Source organism: Mycteria americana, chromosome 8 (assembly GCF_035582795.1).
Source record: "Mycteria americana isolate JAX WOST 10 ecotype Jacksonville Zoo and Gardens chromosome 8, USCA_MyAme_1.0, whole genome shotgun sequence".
In the NCBI taxonomy this organism is placed as follows: Eukaryota; Metazoa; Chordata; class Aves; order Ciconiiformes; family Ciconiidae; genus Mycteria; species Mycteria americana.
Window position 1 is genome coordinate 1,083,814 of NC_134372.1, and position 20,462 is coordinate 1,104,275.

The 20,462-nt window shown below is 38.1% G+C and overlaps 1 protein-coding gene across 7 annotated transcripts in view; it reads right to left on the reverse strand.

Moving 5' to 3' along the window:
* Positions 1-219: 219 nt before the first annotated feature.
* The window catches only part of TCERG1 (transcription elongation regulator 1), a 34,670-nt gene continuing 14,427 nt past the window's right edge, over positions 220-20,462 (reverse strand). For 6 of the 7 annotated variants that reach the window (XM_075509390.1, XM_075509386.1, XM_075509392.1 and 3 more), the window contains 14 exons: positions 19,044-19,159; positions 17,801-17,889; positions 16,620-16,780; positions 15,721-15,787; positions 14,490-14,625; positions 13,428-13,517; positions 12,544-12,662; positions 10,286-10,436; positions 5,805-5,969; positions 4,774-4,956; positions 4,177-4,356; positions 3,074-3,157; positions 2,721-2,821; positions 220-1,456 (listed from right to left, as the gene is read on the reverse strand). In XM_075509390.1, the coding sequence (XP_075365505.1) occupies positions 1,255-1,456; positions 2,721-2,821; positions 3,074-3,157; positions 4,177-4,356; positions 4,774-4,956; positions 5,805-5,969; positions 10,286-10,436; positions 12,544-12,662; positions 13,428-13,517; positions 14,490-14,625; positions 15,721-15,787; positions 16,620-16,780; positions 17,801-17,889; positions 19,044-19,159 (1,844 nt within the window). In that variant the 3' untranslated portion in view covers positions 220-1,254. The remainder of the gene's footprint in view (positions 1,457-2,720; positions 2,822-3,073; positions 3,158-4,176; positions 4,357-4,773; positions 4,957-5,804; positions 5,970-10,285; positions 10,437-12,543; positions 12,663-13,427; positions 13,518-14,489; positions 14,626-15,720; positions 15,788-16,619; positions 16,781-17,800; positions 17,890-19,043; positions 19,160-20,462) is intronic. The other variant, XM_075509387.1, reaches the window with a different exon arrangement.

Genomic DNA, 20,462 nt, shown 5'->3' on the forward strand with positions numbered 1-20,462 from the left:
AGATCCATGTCAAATATGGAAAGGGCAGGAAATACTTTGACACCACCATCCCTACCATCTCATATTTAAGCAAAAGACTAAAGAACTAAACCAGAAAATAATTTTGCTTGGCATCCCACTGCACATATGCTGACCTGAATGCTGCTGAGGAGTTTAATCCGATGTTGCACAGTGCCTCAGGTACTGTTTTGCCAAACACAGCCAAGAATTTAGGCGATATGACTTCAGTTGTTTGCTTTACTCGTAAATTCACAAGTCCAACAAAATCCAACAAAAACTGGTATTAGGCCTGTACAATCCATATATAAAAAGGGTTGGTTTATTGTAGTTCAAATACATAAACTGAACAATCCCAACATTTCAAAATTAAACTTTAGAAACACAAGTTTAACATTCAAAACAGGAGTATAGTTTACAAGAATTGCCCAGAGGGGAAATCCACAGTCTAATCCAGAAGTATGTAAAGATCACTTTATCGTAAATAAAAATGTGTTTATACAACCGTCCTGTTCTGCTCCAGTAACCACTGTTATTTACCAAGTGTTTCCAACTTCGAGTAAAAATTATTAGACAAATCTCCACTTGGGCAGAGCAACCTGATTTTTTTCTAATTCATGGATAGGGTAAGGAACAAAGCAGACCTGTGAACAAATTTGATTTGGTCTCCTAGTCCTAATTCTCCCCTCTCAGTTCTAACTCTGGCTTTAATGGATTTAGTTCCATTTACAAGGGTGAAAGCAAGCAGAGAATCGGGACTTGTCTCTCCAGAACGCGGTCTCCAGTAATCAATAATTTAAGCTACCAGACAGCACTTCACCTCCTCAGCCAGGGACCGTGGTAACCATTAGGAAGCTGGTGGCACACACGTAGTACAAGTTCAAACCACAAGCGCGGTCATCCTTAAGACTCACATGTATGACACTGCTGAGAAGAATGCCACCAAATATCAGACAGCCACACCTCATATACACATACTGCATTGCTCTGAGATCTGAAGTTACCAAACACAGCCCACATGTTCGGGTTTTTGTCAGTCATGCCCCAAAGAAACTCATAAATACCTTTAACGTGGGTTTTTTGTTGGTGGTTTTTCCACCCCCCGAGACCATTTTATGTTCACAAATGCTGCTTCTTCCTCTGCTCCTCAGATGGTTTTGCAATATATTCACGGTAATGTATATGTATAAACCTGACAGATGGCTCATGCAAGCTTTTTGATTTAACAGATACCCTTGGCTTAAGAGTATTTCATAACTATTTTGTTGTTCGTCTTGTAGGCTCTGAAGCTGTGGGTGGTGGAGGCGGGCCTCGACGGTCCAGGTCATCTACGTAGGACACAATGAGTTTGCGTCTCTCTTCCGGTACGCAGTCAAGTACCAGATATCGCTTGTCGTTTTGTAATATCTTCTCTACATCTTTCAGATGCTGATCTGACTCCTGGATCAACTTTTTGGATCTGAAAGCAAGCACAAGAATTACCACCTGAGAGCGGTCCAGGGTGCACAGAACGCCCCAGGAACCCGCCCTGCTCCCGGCGGTGGCTGCTACGAGCTCAGCGAAGCTGCCCTCACCGTAAGGAAGCGCAGGTAGAGTCAATAAAAGGCAAAGCAGGGAGAGGGTGCAGAGACCTGGGCATCTTCTTAGCTAGAAAGATGCCGCTTTAGGTCAGGACTAGGCACATCAACAGTACTCTCTGCACAGGAAATAAAGGCTTGTTGCCTACATTTGTGCTACATTAATTAAGCACCATGGAAGACTCGTGTCTGGCTGCAATGGCCTTGTACAGCACTACATCAACTATACAAATGCTAAAACCTAGAGGGGACAAAAAAAAACAACCAAAAAACCACCACCAGAGTTTTAAACTCAGCATCTAAATGAGGCAAATAATTAGAATTTGGATGTGGAAGTCTCAGCTACGGTCCAGCTTGACTGATTAACTGTGTCCACAGCAGCAGCTAGAGCACTGTCATTCAGCTCGCTGACAGCAGCACCACCTGGAACCAGAACTCCAGAACGCTACAGCGCTGACCGCAAAGGAATCAAGCAGTTCACAGGATCCAAAGAACTTTATTTCATTTTCTCCTTTTTAAGTGAACTCGTGTTTCTGATAGGAAACTTGGTTTGGTCCATACCCAAAATTCTGTATCAGCCTTCCCAGTACCATCCCCTGGAACTGAGCGAAAAAGTCAACTGCTGTGTAAATCTACCCACCTGCAAGGCACAGCCTTTCAATGAAATCCTCCCACAGAAGCCAGGCAAATTATTTACGGGGTTTTTATAAAATTTCAATGGAGCCAATACTTCTTCGCTGTCTATTCCAAAGTCCTGAAGCAGAGTCCTCACTTCAGTATTGATCCCTCCCGAGTCTAAGCCAAGGACTAATACAAACATGAAGGATGGCTCTCACCAAAAAATTAATTTAATGCCTGAGAGCCGAGAGTACTATTCACAGAACACTATTCTGAAGCCAAAGAGAACCTCACACCTGTGTTGTTTTGATTTTCATTACTTGTTAGTCAGCAGCAGAAACGTCAAAATAAAGCAAAGAGAGGTCTCTAGCTGCTGGAGACTTTTTTTTTGACAGGTTATGAAAGGTTGTAAAAGTGTAACTTAGACATCAGCTTACGCTAGGAGAAAAAACAGGCATCATTTTTTTGCCATTTATATGGAAAAGCACAACAAAGAGATTAGATCTTTGCTGACATTATGCTACACACCTGTACGTTATAAATTTGGTCTCTTTCAATAGTGTTCGGAAGTCAGCTTTGGCAGTAATGTATTTGTCTCTAATGTACTCCTCAAACTCCCTTTGTTTTTTCTGAAAGAAAAAAGATGAGCTTAAAACATTGAATGCAGATTAAGTACTTCATGCAACTTAACATACTGAACATAAGCAATAATTACATATTATATTTTTCCTTCTCTTTTACATTTTTAATTTCAAAAATCTCATTTAAACAATACCACCTCTGTTCACGTAAAAGCAGAAACCACTTCTGCAGCCATTAACTTACTTTCTCTGTATCCTGCACTATACTAAAAGTTAGCAACAGTGACGCAAACCGCTTACCCTGTCACTTGAAGAAAATTTAATGCACCTTGGATCTTCTTTAATGATTTTTTTCACTTCTTTCCATGTTGATGTTAAAGTTATCTTTCAAAAGAAGCAAAAATAGTTAAATTAAAAGAAAATTAGATTCTAAGAATATGGAATGTAAATATTACTACATCTGAAGCTTTTAAATATCTCCCAAGTTCACTGACAAAGTTGTTGCTGTATTTTTAAGTGTTGGGTTTTGATTATACTACTACATTTGTATTTTTAATTAGTTGATTTTTACTTTTCTTTAGTATTTCTTTAATTAGTTGATTTACTTTTCTTTAGTATTTTGAGATGGCATTTTCAGATCAAAGTCCTCACAAATATAATTTACATCCCAAAGTCTTTTCTAGTACATATTTACATTTATGAATGTGTTGTTAAAAATTACCTACAGAAAACTTGCTTCAGAGTTACATGTCTGTCATTTTATTCTATCACACTAAAAATCTGCCTTATGTTCTAAGCACTTTTAACTAATGCATTAAAAGATGAGGTAAAAACTTTCTGGTTAAAAGAAAGCTGACTGAAGTTGGCACATAACTAAAAAAGAGCAAGACTCACTAAAACCCCACAATACACAGAATAGGCGACAGATTTCCATAGCACTACACAGAATAAAAGTTCAGATTCAGTAGCACAAGATAAAGATAAAGCAGGAGAACATCAAAACAGATGAACTTGGTAAGATTATATACTGATACTCGTTAAGACAAACACACTGGATATCTGAAAGAGCAGATACCATGTAGTAAAGAGTATCAAATAACTCAGTGTTGAAGAAATGTAACATCCTGCAGGAGATAAAAAGATCACTGATTAGAAGTTTAAATGTAAATGAACTGTATGTTAAACCAAAATAACACTCAAGATAAAGAAGTAAGGAAACATAAAGATAAAGAAGTAAGGAAACATAATGCACAAATTTTGTTATGAAGAAGAGAAGATAGTGGTGAAGCAAAGGGGCCCTGGAAATAAAAACAAACAAATCAGATTGTGTGACAGAAAACCAGAAAAAGATAAATCACAGTGGGGTGGCAAAGATCTGAAGTTTGAATATATACAGCTCTTACCGCTGAAGTTTCATCCAGAAGTTGCCTAAAGTGTTCCCTCTTCTTTTTGGTAAGTGCTTCAATGTGTTCATTAAAGAGCTTCTCTTTCTCTTCTCTTTCTAGCAAGGAGCCAGATTCCCATCGATGATCTTTGCGTAGAGTCCTTCTGGTATCAGACCATGACACATCTGAAGAACGCACCTGAGCCAAATGATGATTGGTTTTTTAAACCATTTTTTCTACAGTTCACTGATATTTCTTATATACTTCCTAGGCTTTTCCTAATGCTCAACAGTATCTAATTTTCCAACAGACATACAGAAGTTTGCAATAGCGTGACTGAAAATCTGCCATCACCCATGAGACTCCAGAGAAACACAGCAGGAATAACGCTATCCACTAACTCCCTGGGAAGATGCCAGAACATGAACCCTAAACGCAAAGCATTCTCTTCCAACCAAGGCGAAACTCCCAACAGTGAACGGAGGGCAGTGGGGAGAAGACAACAGGATTCTATTTCTATATAAACTTAACTACAAATGCCAAAAAGCTTTTACGCGGTGCAACAATTAGAAAAAGAATGCACGGATAAGCTGAGAAAGCCTGTCCGTATCTCACCATGTCAGACAGAAGCGCTTTGAAGTTTTGTATAGCTTCTTCCCGTTTGTGCTGCTCACGTTCTCTATCAATTTCCTTGGTTTGCTCCGAACGAGCTTTCTGGACTTCCCTTTCTCGTTCACGCAAACTTGCCTCAATGCGAGCTTGTCTTTCCAGCTCCTTTTCTTTTTCAGAATCTAAATTCTGAAATGCAAGAACAAACTTTTCTCAATAAAAACAACACAACACCTTTCATATTTTCATTAGACAGGTAAGTAAATTAAAGGGTTATTGAACTAAAGGCATCTTGGAACAAAATACTTCAAAGTGATTTGAGATTTATGGATTACAAGATTTTGCTTCAACAGCTATGTTGAAGCATTATAGGGTTTACGTGGGGGAAAGAGAAGTTTGGTCACAACGCTGATCACAGAACAACTATTCTCAGGAGCATGTTGTCCGTGTACAGTGACAAACTCTGAACAATGCGGGGATGGGGGAGAGTGGTATCACTATTTGTTAGCCCCGTTTTACATTCTCAACCATTAATTGCCTGGAAGAGGAAGGTAGGAATATCGGATTAAGAGAGAAGAACCAGTGAAGGAACTGTGTAGGAACCATCTATATTCCTCAAGGAAGCTCAGCTGACACAAAAAATCACAGCAAAGGCAACTCTGCCCATCCTGGTAGGAAGTAATCAATGTGGTGTCTGTACTTTCTGAAGTTTTACAGCCATTTTTACAACCAATGGCTTTACAGGAGTCTCTGCCTTTCTTGTTCTGCTGGATAAATTCCCCCAAGTATCCTGGGTGTGCCTGCACGTGAGCGTACACGCACCACGCACATCTGCAGCACCACCACCACCAGGGACAGTACTTCTAAGTTTCAAGCTGTCATCTGGGGTACTTCTACACATAACTGTGGTCTAGAATTCTCTTTAGTATGGAACTAAAGCACATGTTAGTCTGTCTTCTAGTTAGTTACTTCACACATTAACAGCAATGTGACCAGCAGAACATCCAAAGTTATACTTCCGAATGCCACATGCGTACCTTAGCTATTTTTTCTATGTACTGCTTGAAAAGGTCTTCCCTCTGTGAAGAGCTATCCACTGCTTTGTAACGCGGGTCAGTCTCTACTTTGTCCTTCACTTTGCTCCAGCGAGACTGACTGTCCAGGTGGTGATTAGCCAGTAGCTCAAAGAAGTCCATTTTGATCTGTTTTACAGATGGAAACAAAGACAATACTTGAGAAAGATACTTTGATACCCAACAGTTTGCTCTTATGAAAAAAGGAGTCAACTTACCTCCAACAGAGGGAAGCATATTAATATTACATACCATTACAATTTAGAGAAATCACTAAAACTCTGAATTTAGACATAACTGCATCTAAAATTCACTTCCCCTTGGGACAGTTCTGCTAAAGCAGATACATTAAGAAGATCTGCTACATCTAAGATGAATTATATTCTTTACAGAGTGATTTGTCAATACAGTTTTTATTATTTCACTCCAATTTAAGCTTCTTTTTTGAGCTTTTATATATATACCAAAGTAACAAGTTACTGATTCTACATTATAGCATTTTGCATATTAATACTACAGAAGCTATGCAGTTTTAAACAGAGCTCTAGACAAATCAAGTGTTCATGGATTCATCCTCCAAGTGCACAACGAACAGAGGTAAATACTTGGATCTGCTGATAAAGAGCAATGTCTTAAGATGGATCTAACCAATAAAGAATCACTGACATATGGTAATTAAGTAAGTTACATTTAAGATGGATATGCACATATATATAAAAAAGTCTAAGGAAATGTTTTAGTCTACTTTTTCAATTGGAAATGGCATGTCCATAACAACAGCCATCGCAAAGGGCTGGCAGAGGATCAATCACATTAGTTTTTTTATCTCGAGACGACTAGCCACACATTTTCATCCAAACTCCCAGAACCAGCAGTTGCAAGAGCAACTGCTGTGCCTTTATTACATCTCTTTTTTCTGGGGTAGATGATCTCCCTGTTCCTGCTGCACTTTAGGTCCTAGGTATTTTCTCCTTTTTATTTCCTTAGAAGTCTGGTTTGGCATTTACGCTTCGGAGAGATGGAGGCTGAGAGGCGAGGGGCTGGTTGACCTCACTCGCCGAGTGCCAGGGAACGACTCTAGGGACTCCACACACAAGGCGAAGCATGCTGCCTTCGCAGCATCCCAAACCCTGCTGGTCCACAAAACAAAAGCCGTCTTTATGGCACACTAATTAAAAAACCCCAACAACCTAGCAGAAGGGCTGGACATTCATTTTTTGCTACTTCTCTCCTCATCCCTTTAAAAAAAGAAAACCACCAAAAGCAGTTTAGCTCCAAAACACTGAGGTTCATAAGGGAAGTGGGCAGATGGACAGGCGAACAAACTCTGGCTTGCCAGAGAACTGTCACGTCCCAATTCTCTAAAAATGTGTTTAGTTACAGAATGCAAGAACGAAATGAAGATCAGAACGAGCATTCTGCAGCCTTGCCCACTGATAATTTTAGTTCTTCACAATATTAACATATAAACATAAAAGGCTTTATAGGCTTTTTTTCTTTACTATCTCAACAGAGAGATTAAGATAGTAAGCAGAGATTAGAAAACAACTGGTTAGTGCCAGTGGGAAGTTGCTATACATCTACAGCACTATCACTTTTTCTTAAAGTAGCTGAACAAAATGCTAAGCAAACCGTTTATTCATTGTAAAATTAAGAATGTTGTTTCAAAATATCTTAAAACATGCATGCAGTATCAAAAATATGAAGCTTTCTAAGCCATGGCATTAGAAATATTTGTTAAAAAAATCAAACAATTACCAGATGTTACTACAGAAGTCTATAAAGTAAGGGTATCTCAAAGTTTCTGCACAAATCACATATGCATATATATATATATTCCACAGGATAAAAACTGCATACCCGCAACACTGGTGGACACGCCGTGGCACCAGCTGCCATACGAAACCAGACCCAAGAACCCCACCACAGTCTGCAGAAAGATGCTCCCGCAGAAGCCGCCAGCAGCAGCCCCTCCGCTCCCTCGGAAGCCACGCGCCTGCTCGCTGCCGAGCTCCTGCACCGCCGTACAGAGACGCCAGCCACGCTGTCTGCTGCTTCACTAGCGACCGACTCGGCAGAAAACCAGGAGGGTACCGCCAATTCCCTCCCGGGAAAAACGAATGGCACTTCCAGACCTTTAATGCTCTTAAAGCGGGGGTTTAACTTCAGTCAGCTGCAACGTATATAGCGCAAGTATTGCAATTTGGTTTTCCATTTGAAAAAACAGGTGAAAACTGCCCAAAAAATTGAGTGAAAAACATCTCACCAAGGAATAATCTTTTAAAATCACAGCTCTACAACGTTGCGAGTTGAGTGTATCTATACACAGCAACTAGCTCGACTAAGTAGAGTATTACTTGAGAAAACTGTTAAGAGGTCTTGATACGGGACAGATGAGACAGCCATCAGCACAGTGGGCTGCAGGCTGTTTGCAGCTGAACATTTCAGTAAGGCTTCGTAAAGTGGGACATCGGGCTCATCTCGAGGACATGGAACAATGCTGTGTCCTGGGACAGCACATGAGCAGCTTGGTCAACCCTACCCGCTCACAGTCCCTTCCCCGATAGCCTCAAACCCACGCGTACTTCCTCATCTCTGTCATCTGAGAAGTATTAGCATTGTATTTACCCACTGAAATTAGGCACGTGAATAAAAACAACCATCTGAAAAGCTGGCTGCTCCATCACCATCCAATAAGCCATAACTTAATGAAGCAAAATCAAAACATTACATAATTTTAAACCCTTACGTTAAAGATTTCTGTAAAGTTGATCCTCCTTAAATAAAGATTTTGGACTTTTAAAACAGACTGAGAAAGCTTCAGGTTAAATGCCTTAAATTTTCTTTTATGTTTTAAGCACTTTCAAAATCAAAGGAAAATAAGACTGAAAATATTTCAGGTGTATTTAGAAGTCTTTTTTTTTTTTGGCAGTTAACACATTGCAGGTACAACTCTCATCACTTCACAAGGAAAAAAACTAAAAAAATGTAAAGTACCGGAACTGCGGGAGGCTAAAGTCACCACACAGAGATACCAATTCTTTCCTCACTAGGGAATCCCATAATATTTGCGTGTCAGTGATTGACAGCTGTCAGACTGAACTGATTGACAGGCCGCACAGCACATAACTGTAAAGTCTATCCACTTGTTATAAAACAGAATACATAAAATGGTTACAAAAGGCTTTTGGAGAAAAAAAACATTATTTCAAAAGCAAACAAACACAATCTCTCTTCTTTTAACTTTTCAACTTTAGAACAATCATGCAACAACAAAACAAATATTTACTTTTTTTTTTTTTAAAGTCTTCAACTGCACTATTAAGCTGCAAGAATGCTTTAAAATTCCATATTCATAATCGAAAAGCAGTATGTAAAAGCCTGGTTTTCAACTACATCAGTTCTCCTCTGAAAGCACAATCATTTATTGAAAATATCAGCAGTAAGTCAACATTTGAAAAAAAAAAATCGAGTATAGAATCAAATTAGGCCAGAGTACCTAGACTAAAAAAACATATGCAAAACTTACTGAATAACGCAATTGTCCCCAAATCTAACCCGTTATTCAGCATTTTTCTCTTCTGTAAGCACTCTTAGTAGGTGAAATTTGCAATAACTTTATACTACAAAATAAATATTGCAGACTTTAAAATGTCAAAAATGATTAGGCTTTAGAGGTTATTTTCTCCATTCGCACAACACACAGGGACATTTAAGTAAGCGGCTGCATATTTTGATGATAATATTTGATGCCACCTCCATAGCACCCTGCTTCCCCAGCGGTGAAAGCCTGCTCCCTGCTATTGACAATACGGTCAAATGACATTTGGAATTCATTAATCTTTAATAGCTGACCTTTAATTCTAATAAGCAGCAGTTTATACATAAGATATATTTACTGAAAGATTAAAAAGTCACTAAAGTGCTAGCTTTTAGATGGAAAGAGAAGATATGGAAGCTGTTTGAAATTTAAACGGAGTATCCTACAGAGAATTTCAAGTTCTTACTGCCTCCACTGAGAGAACAGAGAGGTAATGGCCAGTTCTGGGGTTTCCACCCACACAGGACAAGAATCCTTTTCCTTTTAATGCTTCAGGATAATATAACTTAAAAAAAAAAATTAAATCATGTATTATTCCAGTTAAGAATATAATGTTACTTGCTTAGGTGAACAAAAAAAGGTGCGATCATTTAAAGTAAACTCAGCTTCACAAATAAATGTAAGTTCAATTCTATACACTCTAAAAGTCAGTATACCTGCAAATTTAAAATAGTTAGTTCAGAAAGACCAAAGGGACATCTGTGAAGCGTTTACATTGCAAAACCTCTACGGAAAGAGAAGGACCGTGTCTCAGAGAAGGCTCACTGGAAACCAAGCACTGGCTTTGTCCCATCTCACTCAGACTCACACCATTCACGCTGCTGGAACTAAAAAGTCACCTTACCTTCTCACCTCTGGTCTTCGAATCTTCTTTTTCCTTCTTTCTTGCCGCTGTGATAAACTCATTAAACAAGGCCTCTCGATCTTTCATCTTTTCAATTGCCTTGAACCTCGAGTCTTTAGCATGCTTGGCTGCAAATTCACTAAAAGTAGTTCTGCAACAAAATGGCAAGTGAACTCATTTGGCAGAGCAGTCTTTGCTGGGAAGCAGGTTCAGCAGAGAAATATTTCTTCTGCTAGAATACATGCCAGAGCACAATTTAAAAAAAAAAAAAAAAAAAAAAGGCGGCAACATCCTATGGTCTCACTATAGAGTTGCTTGATCAATGAACTATATAGAAAGGAGTCAGGTTTAGGCACACACATGAAAGGTATCGTTAGAGACTTACAGGGGTTTTTTGTTTGTTTGTTTGAAAACAGCTACCTGCAGAAAGTGCAGGTGTAGGAAGAGAGATTACAATGCAACCAAGAAGAAGAAATGAAAAAACTCGGTTGTCTACAAAAATCTTCTTTTTTGTGGGTTAGCAGTTCAGCCACCAGTCTGTCCAGGTATTTCACAGCTGTGAAACTGAAAATTTTACGTGCATTCACTTGCAGCCAAACCATGCTAAGAGTTCACCAAGAAAATCACCTTTTGGTATTAGTCACAATAGAACACTGGCTGAATCAATTTTTCCTCCTACAGTTAACATTGTACAGCCTGATCTTAAAACACATGGAGCTGGAAATATTTTAAACACTATGGGCAGATGCAGCAATACTGGGCTTGCAACCCGTTATCCCCACAGCATTTCCCTGACTGTTCTCTCACCTCCAGGGCCAGATTCCAATCTGTGCAGTAGATATAGTACTGCCACTTACCTCGAAAAAAACCACTACTGTGCTTTTTCCAAGCTCTGATGCAAATCTGGCCCCAAGAATACGTGAGACACTTATAATCATACGAATGTTTTCATCACAGCATGGAAATAATTAGACTTGGAAAATCCAGCCTACTGTTGCTGTAGGGTAAATTGAAACAAGAAGAGAATTTGGTAGCTTATTCAAAAAGATTAGAAAGTGAATGTACAGCTATATTGAAGAACAAGAGCTGTTTAAGTGAAGTGGAACACAAACTCTTGAGCATGTTGGACTGAGACAGATGATAAAAAACCAGTCTGGCACTCACAGAAGTACAGCAATATCTTTAGACAAACACTGAAACCAGAAGACAAAGGATAAGATTAAACAAGACAGTATTTCAGCTGGAACTCTCTTTCCCACCCCAACCCATAATCAGATAAGAGTCAGTCCCAATATGACACACCGGAGATATCTCGGAAGCTGAGGATACCAAAGCTAACATAATAGTCCATGTGAGTCTCTGAATTATATATTAAACTTATTACCGATGAACTTTTTCTTAAAACATTTTCATGCCTCCATTCTTCCCAGCCTACTACTGCCGAAACTGCTACCCTTATTAAATGAGCAGACAGGTGTTTTAAAGGAGTTATTAATCAGATTTGAAGTAATTTAAAAGTTAACATAACACTGGCTTCCACCAGATTTCCAACACGGGTCACTGAAAAAATTAAGCTGAACTGAAACAAATGAGTTGTTATTTCACTGTAAAAGAATTAATGCCAGATAAGCCAAGAGATGCTGAAAGAGAATGCTTTAGAGCTCATCTGGTGACATAAGCACATATTTCATGAACTCTGTGGGAAAGCTGTGAAACAAACAATTCTAGCAATAAAATCTTGAATGTTAGTACATTCACTGTCATCACCTTGCTATTACCACTGCAAGTAGGTCTGAATGTGAGGGGTATGTAATAATTTCTATATTAAAGCAACCAGAACATTCCATCGTATTATTAACATACTTTGTAACCAGAAAAACATTCTTTCAAACCCCGCCCCCCCGACTGAAGAAGCCTCCCTAGTACTTCTCAGAGGCTACTAATATTCTTAAGAAGAAGCAGGGTTATTAAAGAAAACTTGTGGTGGATCATGAGACCTTTCTCACAATCAAGACAGCATGCTGGGGATTTCTTCAAAATGACTTAAAATACATAAATCATTATAAATCACATTTTTATAAATCACAATGTATTATTTCACAGGTTAGGTGAATACAAGCAGGCAAAAGAAGATTTCAACAATGTCTGATGATTTTTCTCCTCTTTGCCCATTTTGAGAGAGGTTAATCTACCTAACACCACCCAACATACTTCGTTCTAATAGAGCTTATGCATACGAACAAGAAAGAAGCTCCTACCTTGGATTGATCTTTGCTTCTTCCATCATTTTCTTGAAATCCTCCTTGGCCTGCATTATTTTGTTTTTCTTCTCCTTGCGTTCTTCTTCTGCTCGGGTTTTCACATACTGATCAAATACCTACAGAAACACCAGTCACCGACACAAAACATACAAACCTGGAGCCACATGAGCTCTAGGCAAGAGGGAGGAAAAACCCCATTTCTTTCCTTTTCTCCTATTTCCTTTCCTCTCACCACAGAACCAACACAGATGAGGTAGAAAGAAGGGCTAGGAACTCTTTGTATTTGAATATGCAGATTACCCCAATCTGCTGAACATGTAGTGTACTGTATCTAAACACGTAATCTGAGACCTGTGAAGAAGTTTCTTACACATTCATGTCATATTAATATTTTTCTGGGCCATATGTTTAAGACAGCAGACACTCCCTGTACTCTTGAAGTTTTCCATTTCCCTACATCCATTTGAAGAAAAATTTCTGCAGTGAGAACTTGCTTAACAATAAAAATGCGCTTTAGTTTCTCCCCCAACCACTTTTTGGGTTTTTTAATAAATAGATAGATTGTTCATTGTGCCAATATTTTGAAGAGATACTGATGATTCTCAACATTTCATTCCAGTTTTGGGAGCTCTCTATATGCACACAACTTTCACTGTGTTAAAATATCAGATCTTCCAACCACAGGAAAAATAAAAACTATCAACTCACTTCTTTTCTTGCTGACTTCTTCCATTTCCAGACAAACCCTAATCATAACAAAAATCCCTTGCAACACTGATTAGTCTGGAAGGTTAGCAGAAACAAAAATAGCGGACTGAGGATTTAGATAAACCCTGTAGTAGGTGTGTCTGGATGGGGAGTGAATTTGACTTCTCTTTTACCTGTTTTCTTTCTTTTGGGTTGAGAAGTAAGTAACGAGGATCAAAAACTATCTTGTGTAGCTCTTTCTCCCATGTTGAAAAAGCAGAGACCTTTAATTAAAAAAAATCAGATTTTAACTAATGGTTAAAATTCCTCAAATATACGGAGGTTGTACAGTTTTGCTTGAAAACTATAGGACACCTGATGAAAAGAGGGAAACAAACTCATCCTGAAGTCTTCATTGCTAATAGATGATAGAGGCTGCCATAGCAAGTTTCAGCACTAATTGGCTCTGAAAACTTGTAAATAATAACACACGCTTAATTACTACTACTGTGTGACATTTAAAAAAAAAAGTACATCAGAAGAAAGCCTTGAGATTGTGTGTTCTCATATCCCATGCCTGCTCTGTACCTTTTCTAAATGTTATGAGTGTAAACAGTTCTGCTACAAGAGATTGATACACCTTCAAGCTCATCTTAAATAAGCTTTATTAAAACTATCCCATAAAATCCAGTTATTGAAACTAAATGAAAGCGGCATAGGCAGCTGGAACCACTTCCATTTTTTAAAGTTACTATATAAATTTATATTCTAATAGTGTAATTTATCTATCAAAACTGGTATTCAAGCAGATTTCAAATTTAGTTAACTAAAAGCAAGAAGTGTCCCACTTAAGGGTAAGAGTGTACAGACCATGGTGGAACTTACTGCTTTTCTCATGTAGGAACATTTCCAAAAACATTAAGGACGTGTCCAGTTTGTGTGTCCCATTTACTTTCAATGGCAGCTTTCAATTAGGTAATTACTTAACTTGGGAAAAAAAGTTACAAAAACAAAATCTGTCTTGATACTGTTAAATTTCAGTTACTTAGAAATCAAAATTTTGCTATAATTGTAACATTCTTTGAAATATGGAGTCTTGTACCAAATGCATCCATTAACCAGAGGAAGGATGAGATTGTTTTCCTCACATAAAGCACTGCAAGTTCTGAATTCGCAAAGAATTGAGACCTCTGCCTGAACCTCCCCCTCCCTCTCTCCCCTTCTCACATATACACACACACACAGATATCTCTGACCCCTCTCTCTAGAAGCATGTCCTTGAATTGTTTCATCCGAGCCTCCAGAGGGACAATGGCTCTCTCTCGAGCGGCTTTAATTTCGGCTTCCATAGCAGCCTCCTTCTCTGAATCAATATCTTTGTTATCATCTTTCCTGAAAAAAATTAAACATATGGTATAACTTGAGAAGTAATATGTCAACCCTGTAGGTTAGAAATTGAACTACACCAGGACAGAATGGATATAACAGATTACTTCAGAAGCGTAGACTTACAAATCATGAAAGCCATTCTTTGAGACTTGGATATGAATGCCTTCACACTGAAAGAGCTCAAGAACCAAGGTATTCTCAGTAACTTCAGCGCCAACAAATGACTCCAAGAAGTTGGCACATTCTGGCTGTGTTCAACGGTCTCACCAGATGTGCAATAGATTTTACATTAACTGCACTAATTTTCTTATCTCCTGTTCAAGACCATGAGGCTCTGTGAAAAGACTATGGCTAAGGGAGTTAGCTCAAATTGAGAATACCTTACAATCATTACAACAGAAAGTGCCGTAACGCCAAGTGACACATTAATCCATCAAAGCATTTCTGGAAAAAAGTGTGCTGTTTGTTGATGTATGTTTACAAAGAGCAAATGTGCTTCGTCCCAAATGCAAACTCAAAGCCTTAATTGCTAACAACTTCATGATCATCCCTAGGAGTACACAATAACAAATAAAATGGTAAAACTACTTTTAAAACAGCGCGTGCAAGTAACTCAGAGTGAAGGGGCGTATATCGCTTCCAATAGGCAAAACAGACCAAAAGACCTAAACAGAACTCTTAAACCTTTATAATAGAGTGAAAACAGAGTAATCACTATGAAAATCTAGGCGGATGGATTTTTTGGCAACAAAGCCTTGTGCACAGAAATTAGCAAGCTAGGTAAACAAGCAACAGAAACAAGCTATTTAAGATAAACTGTACTCAAAATATTGCTTGGATTCACCAAATAACTTACACCATTTATTTCCATTTCAAATGATTTCCAAAGGAGATGCTACACATTAATTTCAGCTATCTCGGAGAAATATCAAATACCTGAGCTGCTAAAGTAAAATAGCAGACAGTTGACGATTGTGTTCACCAGTCCTATTAGTTACTGTTACTACTCTGCTGAATACAGCGGTATACACAACGTTCAGATGAAAAACTTTAGTTATTTTATCTACGGATCACTTAGTATTGAAAAAGCAAACTTACTTGCGCTTTTTAATTTTAATAGGCTCATCTTCGTTTGCGTCCTCTGTAGATTCATGTTCTTCTCTAACTGTAACAGATTTCAATAATACTTTAGATTTTATCTTTATGAAAAGTTTGTAAATTACAAATGAAACCTTGTGCAAAAAGAGAGGACAATGTGTGCAGCAATAATGTATTCTGACAAAGGAAGACATATGGTTTTCAGTTGTTTTCAGAATAACACTATCGGAATTTGGTGGCAGAACCAGTGGACTCGTGGCCAACTTTGTATTTAAAACGACAAACACTGACCTCTTATTTCCAGGGAAAAAAAACCTCAGGCTAAATCTAATGAAGTACATTTGGATCTCCTGATTACCTCCTTGTACTTTGCTCTCCTCCAACTACCAAGCCCACATGTCATCCCAGGATCATTTACTAGAACTCATGCCAGAAAGAAGTCTCATCTCAGCAGCCTCTTGAATGTTCTCTGCTCTTGGCAGCTGTTTCCAAACTGTATTCCAGTTGATGTCCTCCAAGTTAAATCCCCTTCTGTGAGAGCCCATTCGTACATTATGATTAACCTTTTCTAGCCCCCAAATTCCTCTTGCTTATAAAACAAACACAGTCCTTTTTTTCAGTCAGTAAAAACTGTGGGTTTTTTCAGCCTGTTGGCATTTAAAAAAAAAAAAAAAAATCAACCTTGTTAGTATCTACTTTCTTCGATAGACTGTTTTTTTCTAAAGGACCCTATAAATCTGCATTCCCACCAGCCTTCTTAAATTCCAAAGCTATAACATTTTTCAGTATGTCCTTACATTTCTCTCACTTATTTAAGTGTTACTAGTTTTGAAAATCAACACAAAATAAGTGATAAATTATATTCAGACTTCTTAAGAAGGCAGTAAGATGGCTCTTACTAAGTTTTTTTCCTTCTTCCATCCCTTTTTTGTGAGGAGGTTCTTGAATAATTTTGTCCACATCAGCTCTTCCAATTAGGTCATCTGGTCGGTCCCACATAGAAAGACGAGTGGTAGGGTTATAGAAGAAGACACGCTCATCACCAGTCCACACCACGCACCTAGAAATTTAACAGTCAGACAGGAAGTCTTGTATTATCTTTGTCTTCATTCCGTCTGTATACCTGTTACCATATTCAAAGACTGAAGCAAGCAGAATGGTCACAGACAGATCCAGGTTACACTTGCTGCACAGCCACCAGGCAGCTACCAGCTCCTACTGTCCAAATGGAATACTGACTTACTGCTTTTCTCTGCTAGCAGACTTGAAATGCAATTTTAAAAATGCTTTTTATCAGGAGCTGCAGAATATTCAGTTCTTCTCTAGAAAAATATTTTACACAGCTGAATCAGATTTTGGGATAAAACGTACCTCATCTCTTCAATGCCCCACAAAATACTAGAAAAAGCAACCTAATGATCTTGCCAGAATTTTATAAATGACGGGATGAAAGAACCACAGAGATAATTTGAAGGGAGACAGTTTTAAATATCAAACATTAAGAAAAAAGCATCAATGGCTAAGTTGCAAAAATTAAAACAACATCCCTTTCCCATCAGTAAGATTTCTACCTTGGTCATCCAAACACACAAAGATGAGTTACGTATATTACAGCAAGAGTAACCTCAGCATGCCATTATACACATAGGCACCTGATGAGTATCTATGCCAAGCGGGAAAGGAAAGAAGAAAATTGGTTTGGCCATCAACTGCACCTATTCATTCCCCAAGGCTTAAGGGCAAAAGACTTTTTTTGGCCAGTATTTCACACCAGATCAGGAGGAATCAGTGGCAGATGAAGGGGTCTGGGATATGGAATCTATACTGGTAGCGCACCTCATAGGACCGCAGTTAGTGTGTGGCAGAAAGGCTATACACACACCGCTGAACGTTATGAGTGCTGGCACAGTGTGAACAGTGCTGGCTGGAGAAATCCAATGTTATTTGGGACAGAAGCGTAGCAAGAACAGGATCTTCACACAGTGTTACTTGTTCTAAATACCCAGAGACCTTCCCGGTGGCTACAGGAAACGATGTTTCAGTCCCGCCGTAGCAGGCCATAGGGAAAACCGTTACCTACCACGGGGTTCCTGGAATAGGAGTGGTTGCAACCGGCTTGGCCTTCTGAGCTGCTTTTTCTTCTTCAGTCATTTCTTCCTCTTTTGGCTCCTCAAGGAAAAAACAAGTTACAGGATTCAGGCAATGACAGCTAGCTAATTATTTATTATAAAGTAATTAACTTGTTTAAAACAAGCAAATGTATTTTGAAACAATGCTAACAAACAGCTCACAATTACACTTCATCCATGCTTAAAACGGAAGCATTGGAATTTCAACACGCAGACAGCAACTGCTATTCAAAAATCTCAATTCAGAAAACCTCTAAGTGTTTACTTAACTTTGACTTCAAGAAAACCTTATTCAAATGCTTTCCTAGATTTGCATGAATCCTTGAATCAAGGCCTGAATACAGGGGCAAGGGTGTAGTTCCTCACAAAGACATTTTGATTTATCCTTTAAATTAATTTACTTGAAAATGAGACGTAGTACAAAACAGTCAAAAATCTGCAGTAACCTTTGTAATGGAAATAAGCAAACTAGCAGCTACCTCAAAAGTAAACAGGGCAGAGTGGTAATAAAAAACCAGCAACTGAATTCTGTGCTTTTGCCTACTAAGCTACATTGAAGTTCACAGAAATCAGTATAAAAAGCTTTAATTTTCATTCAAACACCTTAGCATCTTCAAGAACTATACTTTCTCAGCATGACAAAATGCCTTACAAGAAAAAGTTAATTTTGTTTACTGCAAGGTAAACACTACAGGCATTTTCTAGGACACGTGTTCCTAACAGACTAAACTTATCAGTTACAGCACATGGAGAATGCGTAAGCTTTGTTTCAAAATTGTTCAAAATAAAGAAGTAAAGAAATAGAGAAAAAGCTATTAATTTAAAGATTTCAAACATTCAGGACAAGTTGTATTTTTCTGAACACACTAAAATCAGCAGGAGAACAACATGTCTCTGTAATTAGTTAACTTTTTTCCATGTTCTTACTAATTTCTTAACTCACATACTCTGTATTTTTCCTTTAAATGTCCTTTTTTCCTTATGTGAAAAGGAAAAAAAAAAGGGGGGGAGGGGCGGGGGAGGGGAAGCTATGAGTCCAAAAAGGGAAGGCTTTCAAAACCACCCGAGGAATTTAAGAACTCAAATTACTAACCATGTCTCCTGTCAACATGCCTGGTCTACAGATGCATCCACACCTGTAGGATGTAGGATTCAAAATGGCGATACTGACTATTTGGTTGCAAGGTCTTTTACCTCCTTTATAAGTTCTTTTATAGGTTCTTCTTTTGGCTCTTCTTCTTCTGTCTCCATTGGTAAAGGCTCCTCCGTAGGTTCTTTAATTGGCTCTTTAATCTTCTCTTCCATTTTTTCTAAATAAAGATAGAATTTTCCTTAGTATTATTAAGAAACCATTACAGACCACAACAGATTTATTTTTATCAGTATGATTTTCCAAGCACAACAGCAAAACAAAACTTATTTCTCATGTATTTTCATCACTTCTTGTCCTTCTTGGGCTTCACGGTGTCTGCTTATAAAGACGTGATTATCTCCTGCACCAAGATCAACTTGGGAGTGGAAAAGGAAATATTGTAAGGCAGCCTATTATGTTAAAAAGCTAACTAAAGCGTACCAATAGAAATAGCTGAAACAGCAATAGAAATATCAACCAACAGTTGCAACCAACAGTGCAACACTGAAGACCGCTTTCAGATCTGAAATACTGTTGACAAAAAAAACCCAAACCAAACCCAAACCAAATCAAAAAACCCAAACAAGCATAGAAAATTCACAGAGAATCATCTGAGGATTGCTCTGTACCCACTTAAAGAATTATAAAATGTATAATCTTTACTCAGCAAAATTGGTATTTGCTGTCTTAGATGTTTTCACCTCAGTAAAAAGAAGAGCTATTATTTAAACCTGAATTATTAGAAAGATGGGTATTAATTAAACTAGCTAACTGTGTAAGTGTTCTGAATTTGTCTAAACAAAGATTTCTTGTAACTGAAAAATTCAGCAGACAATAAAAGGAAGAACTATTTGGGTCCGACTGGACTTGTTTTCCTAAAAGACTATATAAACTGAAGAAAAGCCACAGGATTTTTGCCTCTTCTTCCTTATTTATGATACAAGAACATTTCCCTGCAATATAACAACACCCATGGATATAATGTGGATTCAAATAAACGCAAGTCACAGAATATGACCAGAATATGACTTAGGGATACAGACAGGGGGAGGTAATTTATTTTTTCCTCATATTCCAAATCTGTTTACATAGTTAGTTTTTGAAGGTCTGAAATTTAGCATTTCCATGATCTTCATTCTTCCCTGCTTTACAGTCTTGAGAATAACTGAATTTTTCCCTCACTTTTTATCTTTCTGCAATTGGGATCTTCTCAAACACCTGAGTACGTACTTAGTTTCTGTTGGAGTGGAAACGTGCATTTACCCAAGCGTCACAGGATTTGGAAGCAACTCGAGAACCAAATACTCTTACAATACAGTGGGAAACAAAGAAACTGTAACTTTCAGACTCAAGAGCAACTCAAACAGATACTTATAATCAGGATTTCGAAATATTATTAAGAGAGATAAGGGATTAGAAATATTCTTGTTCACATTTTCAAACACAGCCATTAACGGTCTAAGCAATTTTGCCTATATACA